This window comes from Vigna radiata, unplaced genomic scaffold (genome assembly GCF_000741045.1).
Source record: "Vigna radiata var. radiata cultivar VC1973A unplaced genomic scaffold, Vradiata_ver6 scaffold_258, whole genome shotgun sequence".
Taxonomy (NCBI): domain Eukaryota; kingdom Viridiplantae; phylum Streptophyta; class Magnoliopsida; order Fabales; family Fabaceae; genus Vigna; species Vigna radiata.
In genome coordinates this window covers 168,576-189,979 of record NW_014544143.1, presented here as the reverse complement: position 1 = coordinate 189,979, position 21,404 = coordinate 168,576, and the positions used below count along the sequence as shown (strand labels likewise).

General features: G+C 31.7%; 1 protein-coding gene across 1 annotated transcript; it reads right to left on the bottom strand.

The window, feature by feature from the left end:
• Nucleotides 1-1,452: 1,452 nt before the first annotated feature.
• On the bottom strand, nt 1,453-1,941 carry LOC106755405. The gene is made up of 2 exons (XM_014637557.1): nt 1,727-1,941; nt 1,453-1,651 (listed from the first exon to the last, which is right to left on the bottom strand). Exons 1-2 carry the CDS (start codon nt 1,939-1,941, stop codon nt 1,453-1,455), a joined length of 414 nt encoding a protein of 137 aa, XP_014493043.1.
• Nucleotides 1,942-21,404: the final 19,463 nt, after the last annotated feature.

Genomic DNA, 21,404 nt, shown 5'->3' with positions numbered 1-21,404 from the left:
AGTATAATCATAAAATTAATTATAAATAATTTTTGTAATTTTATTGGAAATATTATTTCTATATTTTGTACCTGATTTTATAATTAAGAAAATAATCATGTTTTAAAAAATGTCAAATTGTAAAAAAAAATTTAAATTTAAAAAAAAAATAGTCACTTCAAAAAGTAAAATTGATAAAATGATTATTCTAATTTTAAAAAAGTTATTTAAAAAGTAAAATTAAAAACAAATGTGGACAAAAAAGATAAATCCCCTACATTATTTTTATATTTATATTATCATTTAAATAACTTAATTTTACCTTATAATTAGTTGTCAGTAAAATTAGAATTTTAAAACACTTTAGCAATATAATAATTTATAGTTATTTATTATTATGATTATAACGTTATACTAAAAAATTAGAATCTGACAATAATCACATGAAAACAATCATATTTATTAAGTTAATTTAATATTTATGTTAGTTTATTGTATAATTCAACAGCTCAAGTAGAAGTCGTCTATTTATTACATAATTAAATTAATAAATTATTTAAATAGTTTAAAAAAATCAATTAAGTATTAACAGTTTAACTTAATAAATTCAGTATTTTCAATTCAACCACAATTTGATGAAATTATGATGTTAATTGAATAAATAAAATAAATTTCCATTTATATACTATTCCACATATTGTATAAATAACTTATTAACTTTTTATCTGAAATTAATTGCTTGGGTATGAGTTTTTAATTTCTGTTTTAAGAAAAATTACAAAATCGTGTTGTCCTTTAATTTTCCGAATTTCAGTTCGATTTGTTAACAATGAAAGTCAAATTCTGGGGATGATAAATAATGCTATCCGTATAAATATTAAAGAGGGTTGGTATATTTTCTCGGAGAGCTTGTACTTAATATCCATCACAATTTCGTAAAACATTTTAACATCAACTTATAAAGTATTGTGTTCAATAATTTTTTTCTTGGTTAAAACCTTGGATACTCGTATTTACATGAATTTCAACCGGTTCTTCACAGTTTAAGTTGTCTTAATTAGATTTTCAATTTTAAAAATATGATATAATTTGACTTTTTCATTAATAGAAAATTGATGACATTAACTTAATGTTATGTATTACTCTTATATCCTTAATTTCTTTTAAAAAAAATAATTTTTTTAAAAAGAACTTTGTCAAATAAAAATTGGGTTAAAACTGATTTTTGTCCTTCAAGTATCACTCATTTTTTGTTTTAGTCCCTACTCAATTTTGATGATATTTAGTCCTCATAATATTAAAACATGTAATATTAGTTCTAAAAAATGGACGGCGTCAACTTTTGGTTGATCTAGCAAACGGTCATGTCAAGTCTTTTGTTAGCTTCAGTGTTCTCTATCTGCCACGTTGCTTGTTTAATATTTGGAACGAGATTAAGTAGAAAAACACATGTGTTTGGTGACTGAAATCAGATTACAAATTAAGGCAAAGTTCTTTTTTCAATTGGGGAAAACTAGTTTCTGGAAGCATTACTCCAAGCATTGTACTGAAACCCTCACACACTCCTGAATCCACCGCAACAACAATGTGCCCAAACGTCTCACCGTATGGCCTCAGCCTCTTCCCCTCCATTTCACGAACCAAAACAGTAGCCTCCTCAACTCTCCCATCTCTGCAAAATGCTCCAACAAAGGACGTGTAAACAAACGCATTCAGCTCAAACCCTTTTCTCACCATCTACCCATACAATGCCCACACCAAATCCAAATCCCCAAACGCAACCTTCGCATGTAGAACCAGAGACCACACAACGGACTCGTGAAGCAAATTCTTCTGCAACAAGCTCTTCAACAAAACCACGACATCACTCTCCGATTCCACCAAGCTTCCCCACTCCAAAATCCTCAACATCAAAGTAAAATTCACGACCATAGAAGGAGAACAAAAAGTACTCCTCTGCATAATTCGATCCAACGTGTCAACAATATTCTACAATTCACCTTCTTTGCACAACGCATCAATCATGATTCGCAAACTCGTCAAATTACGGTAATTTGATTTCAGTCACCAAACACACGTATTTTTCTACTTAATCTCGTTCCAAATATTTAAACAAGTAACGTGGCAGATAGAGAACACTGAAGATAGCAGAAGACGTGGCATGGTCGTTTGCCAGATCAACAAAAAGTTGACACTGTCCATTTTTAAGATTAATATTACATGTTTTAAAATTATGAGGACTAAATGCCATCAAAGTTTTGAGTATGGACTAAAACCAAAAATCAGCAATACTTGAGGGACGAAAAGATTATTTAACCCATAAAAATTCTATCACATGACAGAGATAGTGTGACATGACACTGACCATGTTACATGTCACTATTAAAGAAAATATCATGTGAGATATCTCAATTTAGTCTTTTTATTTGTAATTTTTTTCACTATATTTATATTTTTTTTTAAATTGTAACAATTCCATTCTTTTCGAATAAAGATCAAATTTAATTTTTACATGCATGTATACTGATATTTTTATTAAAATTAATATTTTTATTAAATATTTTTAAAATATTAAATTTATATTTTATATTAAACTTTATTGAAATTTGTATAAAATATTTATATATTAATAATTCCTATACAAATATTAGAATTGGTTTAAAAATAAATATCTTTTAAATTCAATTATAACATTTTAAAATAGTCTTATAACAATTTAAAATAGTTTTATAACAATTTAAAATAAATATTATAATGATATTCTTGTATAATGATATTTTTATAATTAATAAATGTTATAATTATTATAATGTTACTTTTATTAAAATTTATATTTTATTAATATTTTTTATAAGAATAAGTTTATTTAATTAATATTTTTCATTAAATTTTATTTAAATTTTTTTAAACTTTAAATATATTTATTTTAAATTGTGATAAAAATATTTTAAAATTTATATTTTTAAATAAAGTTTAATGTAAAATTTAAAATAGTTTTAAATTTTTAAATAAAAATATTAATTTAAATAAAAATATCATTGTACATTTATATAAAATTTAAATTTAGTTTTAATTTTGATAAGAATGAAATTACTCACTTAAATATTAAATTGAGTCCAAATACAAATAAAATAAAAATGATTAAATTGAAAAATTTTACATAACACTTTTTTCAATAATAATAGATACCACTGTGAGGGTATCATATTATTTCTGACAGATGCTACAATCGTAATTTAACACATGTCAAAACTTTTCAAAATAAAAAAATAAAAATAGAACATTAACGTAACATTGAATTAACATTGTCAGTATTAATAAAAAAATTAAATTACATCACATTTTAGAAACATAATTAAAATAACTTAAAATGAAAGAACAAAATTAAGATTATTAAGACCATTCGAAAGACTTTTTTTTCTTTTACATATAAATCAACTTTTGTTATTGTAAGATTCAAACTTATATTTTACTTTTTTATATTTAACTTGGTTTTAGATTCGAAATAAAATTATTCAGGAGAATTTTGTTGGTTATGTGCTAGTTGTGAAAGAAAACCAGAAAAATCTTAATCAAAGATGTTTTGGCAGAAAGATGAAAAAAGTACAGAAAAATAAAAAAGAATGAATAAAAAGGGTGATATATATCTGAAAATGCCCGTGCAAGGTTACTCCCGTACTCTGACAAACAATACACGCATTCTTGTTCCGAATTGAATATCATTTTTTTTTCTTCAACATAATTTTAATTCTAATTTCTTCTTACCGACAAATAATTTGCTTCCTCTTTAATAAATAAATGGTTATTATCCATTAGGGAAAACTTCACAACAAAGTACATCTCTTCTTGATTTTTACATTCACATTATAAAGGATTAAAAATAATTTAGGAGTAGTAAAAATATTAAAGATCACATTCAATTATTTTATTAATAAAAAGTTAAATTATAAAGAAAAATGTTATTAATCAATTTTCATTTTTAAAACTTATATTAACTCTCTTATTTTTATCTAAAAGTGTCTCGATCTTTTCTTTAAGTTTTTTACTTCATCAATTTGTTCGATGACTAGGTATTATCAATGGATTTCAAACAGAAAACTTTACATATATGTATTGTCAAAATTGAATAAATGATAAGTTATTTTTGTTTATTCTATTTTAGAATCGTTTTAGAGTTTGCATAGCATGTGACGCTAGGATCCATGCATATGCTACAAAATAGCTTAGGGGAAATATTTGTTTAATTGTGATAACATGTTATGGTTTTAGTTATGTATCTGATGAGTATTTTTTTTTTTTCAAAATTAAAGTTTTAGGAATAGATTTTGAGTTAAGGATTTCAACTTCAAGGAAGCTAATAATATTTTATATATGATTATGCTTATTTTGACATATATGTGATTTTTTTATATGATTATACGATGACTAGTTTAGGATTATGGTTAATTTATTTTAAACTTGTGATGGATTTTATTGGTAGATTTGGTATTTGTGAAAAGTTTGTGTAAAATAGAAAATATGCAAATTGATGTCTAAATTGTAGAATATTTTGAGTATAAGTATATGAGTTTTGACAATTGGCTCATAATAGACTAATTTTGAATTAATTTAGTGTGAATTGTGGCTTGTAAAAGGGATAAAAACATCAATTAGAGTCAATTTAGCAAACTTATATACTTGTCTAGTTCATGGTTTTATGAAAATTCGTTGGACGGGCTAAAATCCTACTAAGAAAGAGCAAAAAATAAAATTATGAGAAATCTGGACCTTTTACTTGTTAAGCGAGCTATGCTCGGTGGGCAAGCTTGATAACACAAGCTCCCAATGACCTAGTTGGTAGGAGCGCGAACCAAAAATTGATTTTTGAAAACTATAGAAAAGTAAAGGAGATTTGATCATTAAGTAAGTTTGGTCTCGCTAAACAAATTAACATGGATTTAGCTCTAGTGCTTTAGTTGTTGAGAGAGGCAAATCTGTATTAGGCAAGTGTCTTTCTAGGGGTGTTTCACTAAGTGAAAATTCATTTGTTGAGCAAAGAGTCAACTTGTTGAGCAAGTTTATGATGAAGGAACCACATATGTTAGAGTCACTAAGCAAATTGTGTGGTAACTAAGCAAGAATTAATAGTGTTAAGGAAATGTTGAGTGTGTAACATGAATTATGGGCGAAGGTTGAATGAATTAGAATCTTTTATTGCTATAAATGTATTGGTTTGAATGTTGAATTGATAAGGAAATGTTGTTGAGATTTCTCGAGACCTTGTTTTCAGAGTTCAACTTACTTGTGCCTATTCTGCACTCCCTCCTCTAGCTTCCTTCCCTTTTGGAAGGGTTTCGGAGCTTGAGATACCTTACACCTTCATCGTTCCTTCACGAAACCACAGATCAAACACCTTGCGTGCATTTCATTCTTCACTTGATTTCATCATTTCGCTGCACATTTTTATTGGAGTGGTTGTTCGTGCTTGAAGCATGGTGATGCTTCCATCACCTCTTCACAAACACCTTTCCTCTGTTAGGAAACAGGTTGGCTTCGTTTTACACCAAGAGGGGGGGGGGGGTGAATTGGTGTTAGTTCAAATTTAAAATCTTTTCACAATCTTGGTATGAAAATTCAAAGCTTTTGATCTTTCCTTGAAATGCAAGTTATTGAAAATGTAATGCAGCGGAAAAACGTAGTTAACTGCTAAATAGATATAGTCGACTGAATTTAAAGAGTGCAGGGATAGAGAAAATCAAACACTGATTTTTATGTTGGTTCGGCCAACAATGCCTACATCTAGTGTCCTTCCAACCTTGGAAGCAAATGCACAATAATGGTTGCGGTTTTTACAACAAGGAATTTATAGAAGCACCGGCAAAAAGATAAATCTCCTCTCTAACCCAAAACCAAATATAGCTGCACACACAAAACCATAATTGCAGCAAGAATCCCCTCTTCTGCAATTTGCACCCATGTTGAACAATCCTCAACGTGTCATCAGCACTCTTCACAAGATGTCAAGCCTATTACAACACGCTTCATAGGTTGCCAAGCCTATCACAGCACACTTCACAGGTTGTCAAGCCTTCAATTAAATACAGTAGTCTTCACAGGATGCCAAGCCTTCAAGATCAAACCAGAAGCACCTTCTTTGTGCATGTTGATCAAACAATAAGAGTAATTGACTCCTCAATCTGAATCTCTCTCAAGAAAGATCACCACCGTCTTCTTGGAGAATTCTTAGAGCTTCCTAAATTGAGAGCTTTCTCTGAAATAGGACAATGAAAATTTTAGATCACAAAAGTCTCAAAACAATTTGTGTTCTGTTCTATTTATAGTTTTCCTATCAGTCTCAGTCGAATAGCCTACTAATACAGTCGACTGTATTAAACAGTTATAACAGATAGTCAACACATAGGCTCCTCAGTCAACAAAATCAATGTACATTTATGACAGTTGACTCGGTTAGTTAATTCTAAATAACTTTTGAAAATATAGCCGTTGAAGCAAGTAGGCAAAACAGAATTCCAAAAATAACAGCAACACGGTCGAATAAGTATTTCACACTATCGACTGACTCATGAAAAATCATTTTGAAATTCTTTTCAACTCAAAATCTCATCAAGTACATGTTCACAAAATTTGTACAAAGATTTTAGCTTAGTCGAATCCATTACCAGTATAGTCGACTGAAGTAGACCTTTGTCACAACAAATATAAGTTCATAAAAGTACTTGTGAGCTTTTCTTCAAAAATGTGCAGAAGTAATCAAAATCATTTTAACACACATTTCCATACAAGCATGTTCCAAACATATAACACATAATCAATCATAGGAGCATACATGCAAATTAACAAAACATGTTCAATAAAAGCATTGTTCAAATCACTATAGCATATGAATTGAACATGTAACACTGGAACATATGTACTATTATTAAGCAGTGTGTTGTCATCATTAAAAACAAGTTTGATATAGAGTTTGTGTTGTCAACAATCTCAACATCCTCCACCTTTTTTGATGATGCACAACCATGATTAATAACTTAACCATGTTTACACAATTCAAGCACCTACATATATGCAATGACACAAATATCAACAATCTCACAATATTATCTCAATTTAGATATAGAACCATGCAAAGAACAGAGATAATATCAGAATATAAATGATTTAAAGCAGTCAGTAAGGATAGAAACAAATTCCAGTGTTGGAATTTTTAACCCAGTTTAGACGCATTCAAATGCATTGAATCATCAGTCGAATGCATTGCTTTTCCAAATGTTGAATTCCATTTGTATATGTCCAAAGCAATGTCCTTCCTGCAAAACCATTCCACAACCTTTTCCAGATCAAGTATAGTGGTTATGCAAGAATAGTATTACATCATATCAGAAGTCAATGTAAAAGAATGCATGACAGTTATAGCACAGTTGACTTCACTTCACACACAGCCAAATTAATCAATCAGTAAAACAAATATTCAAATAGATTAACAAACTACTAGATTAATTCAAGCTGCAAATTTCATTTCCTTGAATAAGGGATATTACAATAGGTGGTAGCAGTCAAGGAAAGACAAAACAAAGCAAACTAGGACACACAAAAGATGGCTTTATAGGCCATTTTACAAGATGAAATTTAGCAAAGGTTGACACTATGCTTTAATGAAACTATAGGGATTACGGTCATAACATAGGAAAGACACTTGAGAATTGGAGGATCAGAGAGTTTCAAATGAGTCTTCATCATTTGATTCTTCAGACACTAGTTGCAGATTTGCCCTGTGCATACTTCTTAGTTTATCACATTTGTCATGAAGAATCCTAATTTAATTGACAACATATTTGTCAAAATTTGTTTCTAGGAAGAATTATGATCCACCAGTTGTTACCATCTTTTTCTTCTCTTCAAGATCTTTCATCAGATGTTCACCCATAAATTTCCAACCTTACATTGTCTTTACAAGTCCAAGAGACATGAGTGAGTCTTTGTCAAATGAATTTGAAGAGCCCCACATACATTTGAGCTCATTTCCAATATCAACCCCAATAAGTACAAGTATTATGCTTATCAGGCATGCATAGGGTAGATATAATGATCTTCTCAGAGCACAGTACTCCATGTGATCTTTAATCACCTGTAACCAATTTGTAGAGATATTGTTCTTGATAGCATGGAGTAAGAACTTTTTCAATTGTGTATACTCCTGGAAAGCGTATCCATTCTTGATATGTCTGTTTCTTATCTAGTAAGGCATTTACTTCTGCAATGGGTAAATGTGAGAATATGCCCTCAGATGGTAAGTTTGCCACAATGTTCCACAGGGTATCATCAATGTGAATGTCCACTCCCTTTACTCTAGAGAAGATGTCTCCATTTTGTACCCATAAATTGTGATAGAACACCTTGACCAGATCGGGATACCAAGTTCCTTTTAATTGTATGAAATCCGACAGACCTTGCTTTTCTAACCATTATGGAAATGTAAATCCTTCACCTTTGGGTAGATCAAAATTGATGTTCATAGGAGAAACTACCGCCTTTACAGACCCATTTGTGAACCTCGATCTTTCTTCTTCATTTCTAAACCAGTTTGATGTGTAGGATTCATCCATATTGATTGTTGACCTGCAGTCCTCATTCACAGACATGCTCGAAGAGCCCATGACAAGATGATTCTTCGAAACTTTCTTGAAGAATTTTGAGGAAAGAAGAAGTATGACAAGACAAAAGTAGTTTCGAATAAGAGTGTGTCCCAAATAAGGAGGGAAAAAAATGCGCCATGGAAAACACTTTGAGCCTTAAGACTATTTTTCTTGTTTCCAGTAATTGCCAAATGAAAAAAAAAATGAAGGAAAATCATATGTTCCTCACCTGAGGAAAGAAGAAGGAGTAATGGATTGTGTTATAAGTAAGTGATGAATAAGTGTGTGGTGGATTGTCTCACCACAAAATTAAAAAAAAAATACAAGAAGGAAGGCAGAAAGGAAGATGAAAAGTTGGAGTTTTGAAAAAAAAATGAATGAAAAAAAAGAGAAAAAAAAATCTTCCTAAAAAGAGAAAGAAATAAGATTGTTTTTGAAATAAAGTGTCATTACTCTTTCTATATCAATTTCAAAAACCCAGAAATTCCAAAGAAAATTTCCTACCTTTGCCTTGGCCTCAATATAACCTTTAAAAAGCCCTCATGATCAATAATTGCATGGTTTCTGAAGTGTGTGAGTGTTAGAGTCTTGTTAAATACCAAGGGTGTTTATTTACCTGGGTATTTTGAGTGCAAACACAAGCCTAAAACACTTGAGAGATTTGGAGAGAAATATATACATTTTGACTTGAGCGTTGTCTTTCATATTTCATTTTCTTGGGAATTCAAAAAATTCTAACTCATGTGTGAAGAATAAAGTGATTTCATTTGCATGTCCATGACATAGTGATGTTTAGATGTTTGATCTATATCCGGTGATGTTCATTCTTTTGATACTAAACTACAAAAGCTTTAATATAAAAAAAAATCTTCATGAAAATGTTCTTGCAATAAGAGCACTTGAGACTTGACTTTGAAACATCATCAAAACTTCTTCTCTTCAAGTTTATGCTAACAATCTACCTTTTTTTTATGAATATAAAACATTCTTTGATTTAAAGCTTTTTGTAACTTATACTAATATGTAACTGATGAGTGCATATTTATGCCCACATTTATGCCTTAAAATTGAAATTTTTGATGAGATATTTGAGCTTAAATGGTTAATTTTAAGTGGTTTTGTGATGAATGGAATTGTCGGGTTTGAGAATTAAAGAGACGTAAAATGTAAGTTTTAGCGCATAAATTATTCTTGGATGCTCTAATATTTATATGTGCAGCTGGAATTAGAGTTTTATTGGTCCAAATTGCAATTTAAAGCCCAAAATCAGGTTTTGTTTGGAAAATAATGTACAGATAGGTCAAACAGTCATATTTTACCCTTGCACTCCCAAATTTCCCTACATACACCCTTCTCTTCTGAACCAAGCCCAAACACTAGACCATTTTCACCTACACATCCTAAATTCCCTATACACACCCCTCTTGCCATTCATAAATCAGATTGTCTAAGATCATGCCACGTGGCAGTCCACCACTAATTGATCCAACCACCAGATGATGCCACGTCACTGATCCTACTACACACCAAATAGACCAATCAAAACATGTCACCTCATCCTTCTTACCACGTCACCATCTTCTTCACTGAAACCCTAATTCCCAAATCCAAACCCTAGCCACCACCGTCATCACCGTGCTCTAAGGCCACCGTCAGCCCTTCTCGAGAGTTCATCTTCATCACGCGAAGCTTCGCGCATCTCAATCTGAAACACAGAATTGCAACAGCAAAAACCATACTTCTCTATCTCCTCCAAGCGAACCCAAAATCGCAACCTGCAGAGAATCACCAAATCTTGTTGTCATCGCACTACACCGTGAATCAGAAATCATTGCCGCCAGCATCGAATCGCCTCATCGCTCAACGATATCGTGCTCCACCATGTCGTCGAGCCGTTGTGCATCATACAACCTCGTCGAGTCTCGAACCTGCGTTCATCTACTTCATCCGCCACCGCCAGAGCACTACGAGCCGCCAACCTTGTCGTCACACCATGAGAACCTGCAAGCAGAAAAACCCAAGCGCAAGGCTGTCATCACCACACAGCAACCATGGTGGAAAGCGAATTCTAGTCACGAAACTTAGTTCGAGATTCATCATCTTCCTCGCACAGTTCATCTTCACCATACCTGCAGGAAAATATTGAGAATTGAGCGCCTCATTCTCTCCATAGCGGCGCACATGCAGGGGCAAACCCTTTTTCCCAATCTGAACCCTAATTTTGGGTGGAAAGGGAGCGGACACGTGGCGGGCTCGCATTGGACTGTCCATGCTGGTCAAAGCTGGTCAATTCTCTTTGAATCTGGTCAAGGTTGGTCAACTGAGGGACTTTTCTACAATTTTGAAGAATTCTGAAGGGGCTAAAGTGTAGATAGAGAAAATTTCAGGGCATTTGTGCAATTTTGGAAATTTAGAAAGGTTAAAAGACAAAATTCAGTTGTTGAATTAATTTAATTTGAGAATATTAATAGAAAATATCTTTCAAATAATGTTATAATTATCTAAATCTTTTAGTTATTTGAAAGATATAAGATAAAAGATTTTGTCAACTGAACATTCAGAGTCCAAGCCCAATCAAGTCCTATATAAAGAGACCCAGGGGGACTTCATTCATTCACCACTCCTCTCTCTATTTTATTTCATCATGTATTCAACTCCATATATGGAGAGCGAAGCATCTAGGGTTATTCTGTTGTAATTTCATTATGGATTCCGAGGTTAAGTGAATTAATGCAATTGTTTATTTTGATTATTGATTTAAGTTGCTCTCTCTCTATGTCTTTCATCTCTCTATCATATTAAAAGCAAAGATTTTTGCATCATAATGTGTTTGAATCTACATGCATATTAATTATATGTGTTTTAGGGTTTCTAAGTTTAATTGAGAATCTACTTTGATTGAATTTAGGAACTTTCATATGATTAAATGGTNTTTACTATCAATTGAGAATGTACTTTGGTTGGTAGTAATAATTTCAACTATAATCAATTGAGAATTTACTTTGATTGGCTAACTTTTAATTTGGTTAGGAGATTTAAGAATAGACATGATTAAACACAATAAAATAGATTGAGAATGTACTTTGGTTGATTTTATTGTGAATAACCTAAAAAGGTCTTGCATTTGATTGAGAATGTACTTTGATTAACTGCATGATCGCCCTCAAATTAATTAAGAATGTACTTTAATTAATTTGAAACTTAAACAATAATCAATTGAACAATGATCTGTGAATAACCGATGATGAATCTATTTTGGAAAAGCAGTGGAATTAGCTTGTTTCTTCATAATTGTTTTCAAGTTTCCTCTTTGTTCTACAACTTTCTTTAAACATTTTCACCTTTATTCATAAGCATTGCATAACATTCATAAGAGTCAGATATTTGAAAACAATTTCATGTTCGTTGGGAGATGACTCAGGGTTACTTTAGCTCTATCTATTTTCTTGAATACTACTTCACAATACTAAAGTTTCCTTGAAAAGTAGTTTTTTTTATAGCTTCAACGACAACTTATCAGCAACTCATACATAACTTAAAGAAGAATGATTAGTAGACAAGGGATAAATGTAATTAAGCCTTTAAACATATTTTCCCCCTTTTTTATCATTATTAAAAAGAGTTATGTATATAAAACTTCTCCCCCTAAATTAGAGAACTCCCCTTATTACAAGCCATAAATAAAATAAAATAAGATAAAATAAGTAATAAGGCAAATTTATTTTATTAAATAAAATAAAACATAACATAAGAGAGATACAAAATGTAAATGAAATGCATGAGGGATGAATAATATTCATTACTATCATCGACATCTAGAGGTTGAACTAACCCTTCTAAAGCATGGACCCTATCATCTAATCCCCTAAGAAGAGAGCAAACTTACTCATGCCTAAAGGCTTGAAGAAGAGACATATCAGATAAATACCTAGATAGACTCTCCGAGGAATAAGAGTGACTAGTTGATGCCGGTGCAGATGCTCTTGTTTCATCCTGAACGTCATCCATCTACTGGTCGTCATCTTCATCTTTTGGGTTCCCCACATCATCACGATGGACGTAGGTATTGCCTTGCAAGATGAATCCTATCTAACGGAAAGCAAAACTACCTATCTTGTTTTCGGGATGAGTTCTCTAAAATGCCTCAGTTTACACATCTACTCCCTTATACTCACAAATTTTGGAAACCAACAAAGCATAGGGTAGAGGATAATGTGTATACCTCTTAGCCTTCATCAAAGTGTCGCAAATAAGGCTAGGCCAATGAATCTTAATTTCACTGACTATCCCATAAATGATCATTAGCTCAAATTCTCAGCATTGAGCATGATTACAAGCACCAGGACACAATAACCACACAATCAAATATAGGATAAGCCTTTCATTACTCTTAAGGCCACCCACTAGTAACTGCATATTATTCACCTATACCTTAGGGTTCTTCAAGAATGAACTGAAGGCCAAGATCTTGTTGAAGCCTTCTAACCCCTGGGTCAGCATCATTGCATCTTCATCAAGTTTAAAAGAAATTTAACTAATAAATTATAGAAAAATCTTTATACTAACAAGATTTAATGAAATAATTATTTTATAAAAGAATACCCACAATACATGTAATGTTATACTTTGGAGGTGCATTACTATTAACCACCTCTTAACATGTAATATGTATATAATGTGTATTAATCTTATCGAGATCCAGAACGTAGATCTTTCAACAAGTGACAAAAGATGCTCTTGATGACTAGAATTGAATCTCTAGTTATCCAACTTTTCAACACTGAGAGATTACGATCTATGAGAATAAAGTACTAAGCATGAGAATGTGATTGTAGTTACTATATGTATTTATAGAGTGTTGAGATTGTTGATAAGCGGAGCACTGGTTTAGCTAAACCTTACAACCTCACAGTGCTTTTAGTTTTTTATGATGACAACACATTATTAATAACACATGTACTGATATGTGTTACGTGTTCATTACTTTCGTGTATATGAATTCTTAAAGAACATGTTTATGTTAATTCTATCTATGTGTGCATACTCATTACTTTCTACATGAGATATCATTTGTGATAGCATAACATATGCTTTGGAAAAGAAAACCACATGCACTTTGGTTGAACTTATAGTGTGTGGCAAAACTGCAAGTTTTAAGTCGACTTCATTATAAAGCAAGTCGATTAAAACTCATGACTTTGCACAGATTTTCAGAATCAGCGTTGTGTGTATTTTTGCAAAGAAAGATTTTCAAAACTACATTGAAGTGACAAAGTCGACTATATGTGCAAGCTACTCGACTTAGTTAGTTATGTTTTGAATTTCTGTTGATGCTTGTGAACTATAACGGCTATATTTTGTTTCTTTGACCAAGCATTAATTGTTAGCCAACTGAATTAAATGTGCAATCAATTTAGTTGGTCTGAATGCTACTAAATTTTATAACTGTCATAATTGTCGAACTAAAGTCGACTGTATTAGTAGCGAAGTCAACTTTGGGAACGTCTATTTTACAGAAAACTATATATAGACGTTATTTTGTATTCTATAGACACTTTTGGTAATTCTAACATTTTCATTGAATTGTTTTAGATCTTGATCTCTGCTAGAAAGTGAGAAGCTCCAAGAACTCATCAAGAAGACCGTGGTGATCATTCTTTGAAGAGTTGCTTAAAGAGCAAGTATTGATGTGCGCTTAAGACTGCTTGATCATTATGCACTGAAGGTGTTCATACATGATCAGATACTTCTCTCAATCTTGTAAAGATTGTGGTTGCCCTGTTGTAATTATAGGAAGAGGACGTGCTACGTTCTGGGAACTTTGAGGATTATTCAAAGTTGACAAAGACTACAGGAGAGGGGATATCTTGTTGTTGTTCTTTGGGTGTTGTATGCCTATATTTTGGTTAGAGGGTTAGAAAGGTGTTTTATATTTTGAAGTGGAGGTCTCTATAGAAACCTTGTTGTAAAAACCTTAACCATTATAGTGCATATGTTTTCGGGTACAGGAAGGACACTAGATGTAGGCAGTTTGGCCGAACCAGTATAAAAACTGTGTTTGAATCTTCTATCCCTTAACTCTTTAATTTTCAAGTCGACTTTACATTCTGCATAGTCAACTATTTTTCGCTGCACTTGATTTATCTTTTTTTTTAGTTTCAATAAACTTTTGAAAGTTTTATACTTTGAGAAAAAGATTTTGAAAAGACTCTGATTTTTTATTTTCACCAATTCAAACCCCCCCCCCCCCTCTTGGTGTTAAAACTAAGTCATTCTATTTCCAACATACAGTTTATGGACCCTACAAAATTTGTTATAAAATAAATATAATAAAAATTACCCCATTTATGATAAATTAGAATGATAATAAACATAATATATTATTTAAACAGATTAGTCATATATTTTGTTGATATATGATATAAAAGGATATTTATTATGTACTCAAACTATCGAGATTGGATCATATATTCTATTAATAATATAAATGCACCAAGAAATATATCTTTATTAATATTATTTACCTACTTTAAGCTATAATGTTGAATGAGCCTTATTGAACTGCGTTCTTTAACATATTTATTAGATTGGATATGTACATGTACAAATATGATTATGTTTACAAGTCTCTTCCTAATAAAAGTTTTCAAAATACAATTATTAAAGAGATTTTAAACATGTTAAATACTTATAAATATATATCTACACAAAATTCAAACTATTTTCTTACTCTAAGTGCTACTTAACACTCTTATTTACATTATTTTATTTTCGTGTAACATACTATCTTACCAAATTGAAACCCTATCCAACATACCAAATTGAAATCTTATCCAACAAGACAAAATAAGATAACATATTATGATAAAACATAATCATTTCAAAAATAAAACACTTAATGAACTCGCGTCCTTTCACATGACATTTAGCAACCATATAATAACTTATAATTACCAATTTTATATATATATATATATATATATATATATATATATATATATATATATATATATATATATATATATATATATATTTAGTTTAACATAAGTCATCATGAATAGATTAATTCAAACTAATATATCAATCCTTAACTTATTTTTCTATCACCTATAAATATTCAATTCACAATATCAACCAACAAAGCAACTAACATTACTACTTATCTCATTATAGATATAATAACATCATTAAGTCAATCAATCATAATAAAATACAGCATTAGATTAAATTGTTAGTTATCCTTACTTGGACTTGAGCTTTTATCTCAACTAAGCTCCACAAACTTTATCTAGTGTAAAATACTATACTTGTACCAAAAAAAAAAAAAAAACTCATAAAAAATTTGAACACATTTTGGTAAAATAGACAAAGATTCATCTTAAACTTTTTAGTGCTACAAGTAATCATAAAAGTATTATATACATGCAAAAACTTTAAATAACTCAAAAAAAAAAGTAAAACTTGAACTTATTAAGATTCTGATTTGCTTAAATGATAGTATGTTACACTAATACTTATATGGTGCACTCTAATTTTCAAGCAAGTCAGTATGCTTGTAACATCCAAAAAATATAGTATAACTATATAAATGAGTAGTCACACCAAATGATAAAAAAATGCAGTCATTTAGTTATAATATAAAGGATTATATTTTATAGTTATTCAAAATAACCATAGAATTTAAAACTTTATACACAAGTGGTCTCATAACCAAACTATACACAACACTTATTCTAACTAGTCTATGCAACCGGATCATCTCCGTCCAAAGCCTGCTCCACTGAAATATCATCTCCATCTGCTCACACCCACTTGATGATCATTGCAAAGGAAAGAATGTCATCACATACAAATAACAAACACAAACAAAAGGGTAAGCTAGATAATTAAGAGATATTCATGTTTATATAATTATTTCACACAAGCAACTTGAACTGAAACAATATAATGTACAATGAATACCCATACATTTGTACTTGACACGACTCATCCAGATTAGTATAAATGTCGAACTATTGGTAGTCTTTGCACTGGTATAGTTCAGTTGGCACTCTCCAGCACTATAAAAGGTTAGTCCTTATACATTCGCTATGGCTAACCTCTAAGCCTATAGACAAGAACCTTCCGCTACTCTCACCACTTGCATCATTCCTCTCTACTTAAGAATGAATGATCATTAGAGTGTCGGAATACACTTACCATTTCTAAGCTCCATACTTTTATACAACATAACAACCTCTTCAACTACAATTACTTCCAATGATCTCACCCTGAGTCATGAAGTTAAGTTCACCAATCACACCACAATTAAAGCGATACATTAACAATATTCATCATATGTTATCCTCTATTCCACACCAAACTTATCAATTCATTATCATAAATAAAGAAGAAAAGAATAAATAAAACATGGACCATTCGCTTAGTGCACATTCTTGCATAGTGAACCCAAATATTTCTCGCACAATGACCCATCTCGTTGTGCGAATAACCTTACAGTGGTATCAAACCTCACTCACTCGCATAGCGCCTCCAGTTCGCTATGTGAAAGTCTAAATAGTGGCCTAGACTCCCCAAACACTCGTAGAGCACACCCCCTTACTATTCGAATAAAACTGGCAGAGGTTCCAGACCCCAACTAGGAGCTCAGCGCACTGATTCGTTGTGTGAATCATCATATAGAGAGAAACCGTCTAAAACCTTTCGCACAGCACACCCTCTCGCTGTGTGAGTTGCTCAGATAGAGTGCAAAACCCATAAGCATTCACACAATCCACCATCTCACTATGCGAATTGCTCAGACAGAGATCACTCATCTTGACCACTCGTTGTGCGAATCCATTCGCTCAACGAGTCTGCATAATTTTGCAGCATGAATTTTGCAGAATTATGCAACTCAACCCAAGTTTACCAATTCTAACTATTTTTTCCAACTTCTAACAATCCTAGATTGTGTTATACACCTAACTGGACATGACTATGGGGTTCTAAACCTTCACGCCATGAATCTAAAGTGTTTTTGGGCAATTTAATACAACAAAACCTTTAAAATCATAACTTATAGACCCAAATTCTAATCTGCCACTTTTGACACACTTTTGACCAGTTTAAGGGTTCAAGCAAGTCACATTTGACTTATTAAAGTTGGTCCAACAGTCTAATTGAACCTCTAACCCCTAATTCTTATTTTCACTACCTCACTTCCTTAATTTAGCATTCAAATCTGACATTTGAGGCCTTGTTTCCAATCTAACAACATAGTAACCAATTTCTAACAATTCTACGCAACCATTGACATCACAAACATCATCAAAATACAATTCATTCTCAGCATTCATCAATTTTGTATTCGAAAGCAAATTTCAAAAGTCATTAAACACTTATTCTCTACCATTATTCAACTCAATTCAATGCAACCAACTCAAGAATCATACAAACAAACAACATACAGTTAAGTTATCAATTCAAAGTACTTTAGCTTCCCTTACCTTGAATAAATCTAGACAACTCTACAGAAACCCCGACCGCTTACTTGCGTGGCAAGGAATTTCTAGAAACGCCTATAAATCACCGAATGGTGATAGAAAACAACTCTTAAAACCTAAATTGAGCTAGAAATTGAAGAGAGAATTTGCTAAACACATGTAATCAGTAACAATTGCATGATCAAGACTTAAGGATGAACAAAAAAGAGTGGAAAAAACTTATCAACTAGAATCAAGAAATTGATCGGTCAGTTATGTAGCCCTTTACGCCGTGATCATCTGGGCACCTGCTGATTGCTGAACAAACAACCCAAGTGTAAGCAAATATAGAGAGAAGTCAGGGAAACGAAAGGAAAAGGTGTTTTAGAGAGACAGAGTGTTCTTAAAGTAATGAGACACATTTATAAAATTCTATTTATATTATAAGATTATTTTCAAGTTAAATAATCAGTCTCATTACTTTAATACATTTATCTACTCTATTACTTTATTTTCTAAGTTGTAACAATGCTAGTTAAAAACTTAGAAAGAATACAAAAGAAAGAAAAATTATATTTCATATAAATAATATCTTTTATAAAAATGAAACTCGATTAAGTATTGTTTTTATTTATAGCTCAAACTTTTAATGATAAAATAATTAAGTTTTATTTATATCCAAATTACTTTATCTCTTAAAATATATTTTATATCCTCAATATATGTATGTTTCTTTCTTCACAAATATAGTAAAATATGTTACATTATTAGATAGATATAAACAAGTTCACCAACCAAAATAATAGTCCAACTTTTTATTTATCTTAAGAAATTCCAACTCCTATTTTTCTATCCGTTTTTTTTTAAAGTTCTCATAATACTCATGATAGTGTATTTTGGTTATATTATATTATATTATATATATATATATATATATGAATGTTAGGTATGAACGTGATGATAATATGGGAGGAGAAAGTTGTATCAAATATGTAATTGTGATTTAATGAAAGTAAAATGAATTGAAGGCAGACACCTTTGTGTGTTGTGGTGTATTTAATAAGGATTCTTTAAGGTATCATCCAAACTATACTAAGTATTCTAACTCACATAGAGAAATATAGTTAGTGGTGTGAGTTAATGGATGTTTGACGGAAAATTGTTTGAAAGACAACATTTATGGCATGTTATAGTGAATTAACCTTGTTATATAAATGCACTCATGTTTATCGTGGGCCTAGGTAGAGATCAAGTATCACATACCTAAACCTATCGGGATCCATATGATAGATGCAAAATCACATAATCATATTAAATACACAAAAGAAAAATCCTCCAAAAGGATAACCAGTTTTTATTTAAATATTTGTGTTTGCAATGTATGATTTGATTTTGAATATTTGATTTGTTAATTCTTTTTAAATAATTATAAGTCTATTTATTTTTAAATTTACTAACTTATCTTGATCTATGGTTGTGTTTCTTTTTATGATGATCATGTATTTATACAGTAGTAAAAGATAATACAAGTAAGAGACAATACAAGTAAGAGACATCAATAGTGAGATTGACATAGTAAAGTACATACTTTGAAAGCTATTTAGATTTTTTTTTCTTTTGTAATTATAGAATTCTTCTTTCTTAAATAAGTTTTTAAAGAAAAAAAAAATAGAGTTCTTAAATAAGTTTTTTCTTTTGTAATTATAGAATGCCAGTTTCCTCTCATCCGGACATCCCTTGACTTCATAAATACGCTCCATGTCCTGGAACTAGTGGTCGGCCTCATCAGGGCTGCATTTTCTAGTCAACCTGGCGGGATGATGTTGGAGAAAGCTCTTCAAACTCCACTCCTGGATTGGGATGGCAGTCGAAGAAGATGCACCGGGAGGGGGTCCCCGACCAGTCATCATCTCCATAAGGTACCTCTGAGTGTTCTCGGTTGACACTCTAGCGGCCTCTAAGTTCTGAAGAGCGATGGTGTTTTGTTGCACCAAAGTAGCATTTTGTTGATGCATCGCCTCAAGCACAGCTTCCAACCTTCTAGTGTGCTTTGAAGGCTCGGGTTGAGGAGGAGGAGGAGGAGAAAGAGGCCTAGGTGCCATTCTTTTCTGTTTACACAGAGAGGAGAAACCATTAATCGAATTCAAAGAGATAGAAACAATTGCCTGAACAGGCTAAGAGTACACAAGCATAAGCAAGGCACACACACAACCTATATAATTTTTTTCTAAGGACAAAAATTGCTCTGATACCATAAATGTGACGTCCCAAATATATAGAAGAGGAATATATAAATAAGACGTCATCATCCATAATATAGGAAAGCAGCCAAGAGTAATTAGCATTACAGTCATCCTTAAACAATACAGGAATTTAGAATTGGAGTATCATAGACCTCCTATAAAATACTAGGAATTTAAAACTTGAAATATAATAAGAGTCTTCAAAATAACTTGAGTTCAAATGGCATAAAGCCTAGAGAACTAAGTTGCAGCATCTCTGTTTCCTTCCAAAGTTGTCTCCAAGAAAACCTCATTCTCCTCTGCTCACATCCAAATGGATGATCATTGCAAAGAAAACACATAAAACAGACAAAGCAACAAACAAGCAAGGGTGAGCTAATAATATAAAAAGCATGTGATTATATTAGCATATGCACATCAGATTTAATCTCAAGTCAAGTATAAGCAAGCAAGACAATATAAGACATAAAACCTAGCATGTTATCTTCTAGACTTGACTCGTCCGGACATTAGAATGATAGTCGAGCTATGGCGGGCCATGCACCCGTGGTGGCTTGTGATACTTGGGCTCCCCCGCCCTAGGCTCCCCCGTCCTGCCAAACTCATAAGGTTAGTCTGTTCCACGCCCTAGAGCATGATTGAAGCCTCCAAGACTAGACCTCCGACTACTCCTCATCACATGGTTCAATCCTCTCTACATGAGAAGAAAGGCCATTGGAGCGTCACGAAGACCCCCAAGACTGAGCTCCTACTTTCATTCTAAAACACTAAGAATCTCACCAAGAGATTCTACATTTGAAACTACCATAAGCAACCATGAAATCATGTTTCAGTCTTTCCTAATTCACACACCTTTATATTATAATCAAACCAATGTTAAGTCCCTGGCAAGTGTACCATATCGTTATCAAGTAATATAAATGGGTAAGTCCAAGTATCGTTTCCCAAAGGACTCTTAGGCCTTACTTTTCATGTAAACAAATCGCGTAAGACTTGAGAAAAGAATTAAGTTGGTGTTTGTATGCAAAGAACAAAAGTAAACATGCAAATGCAATAATTCAATTAGCTTTAAGAAACTATGGATA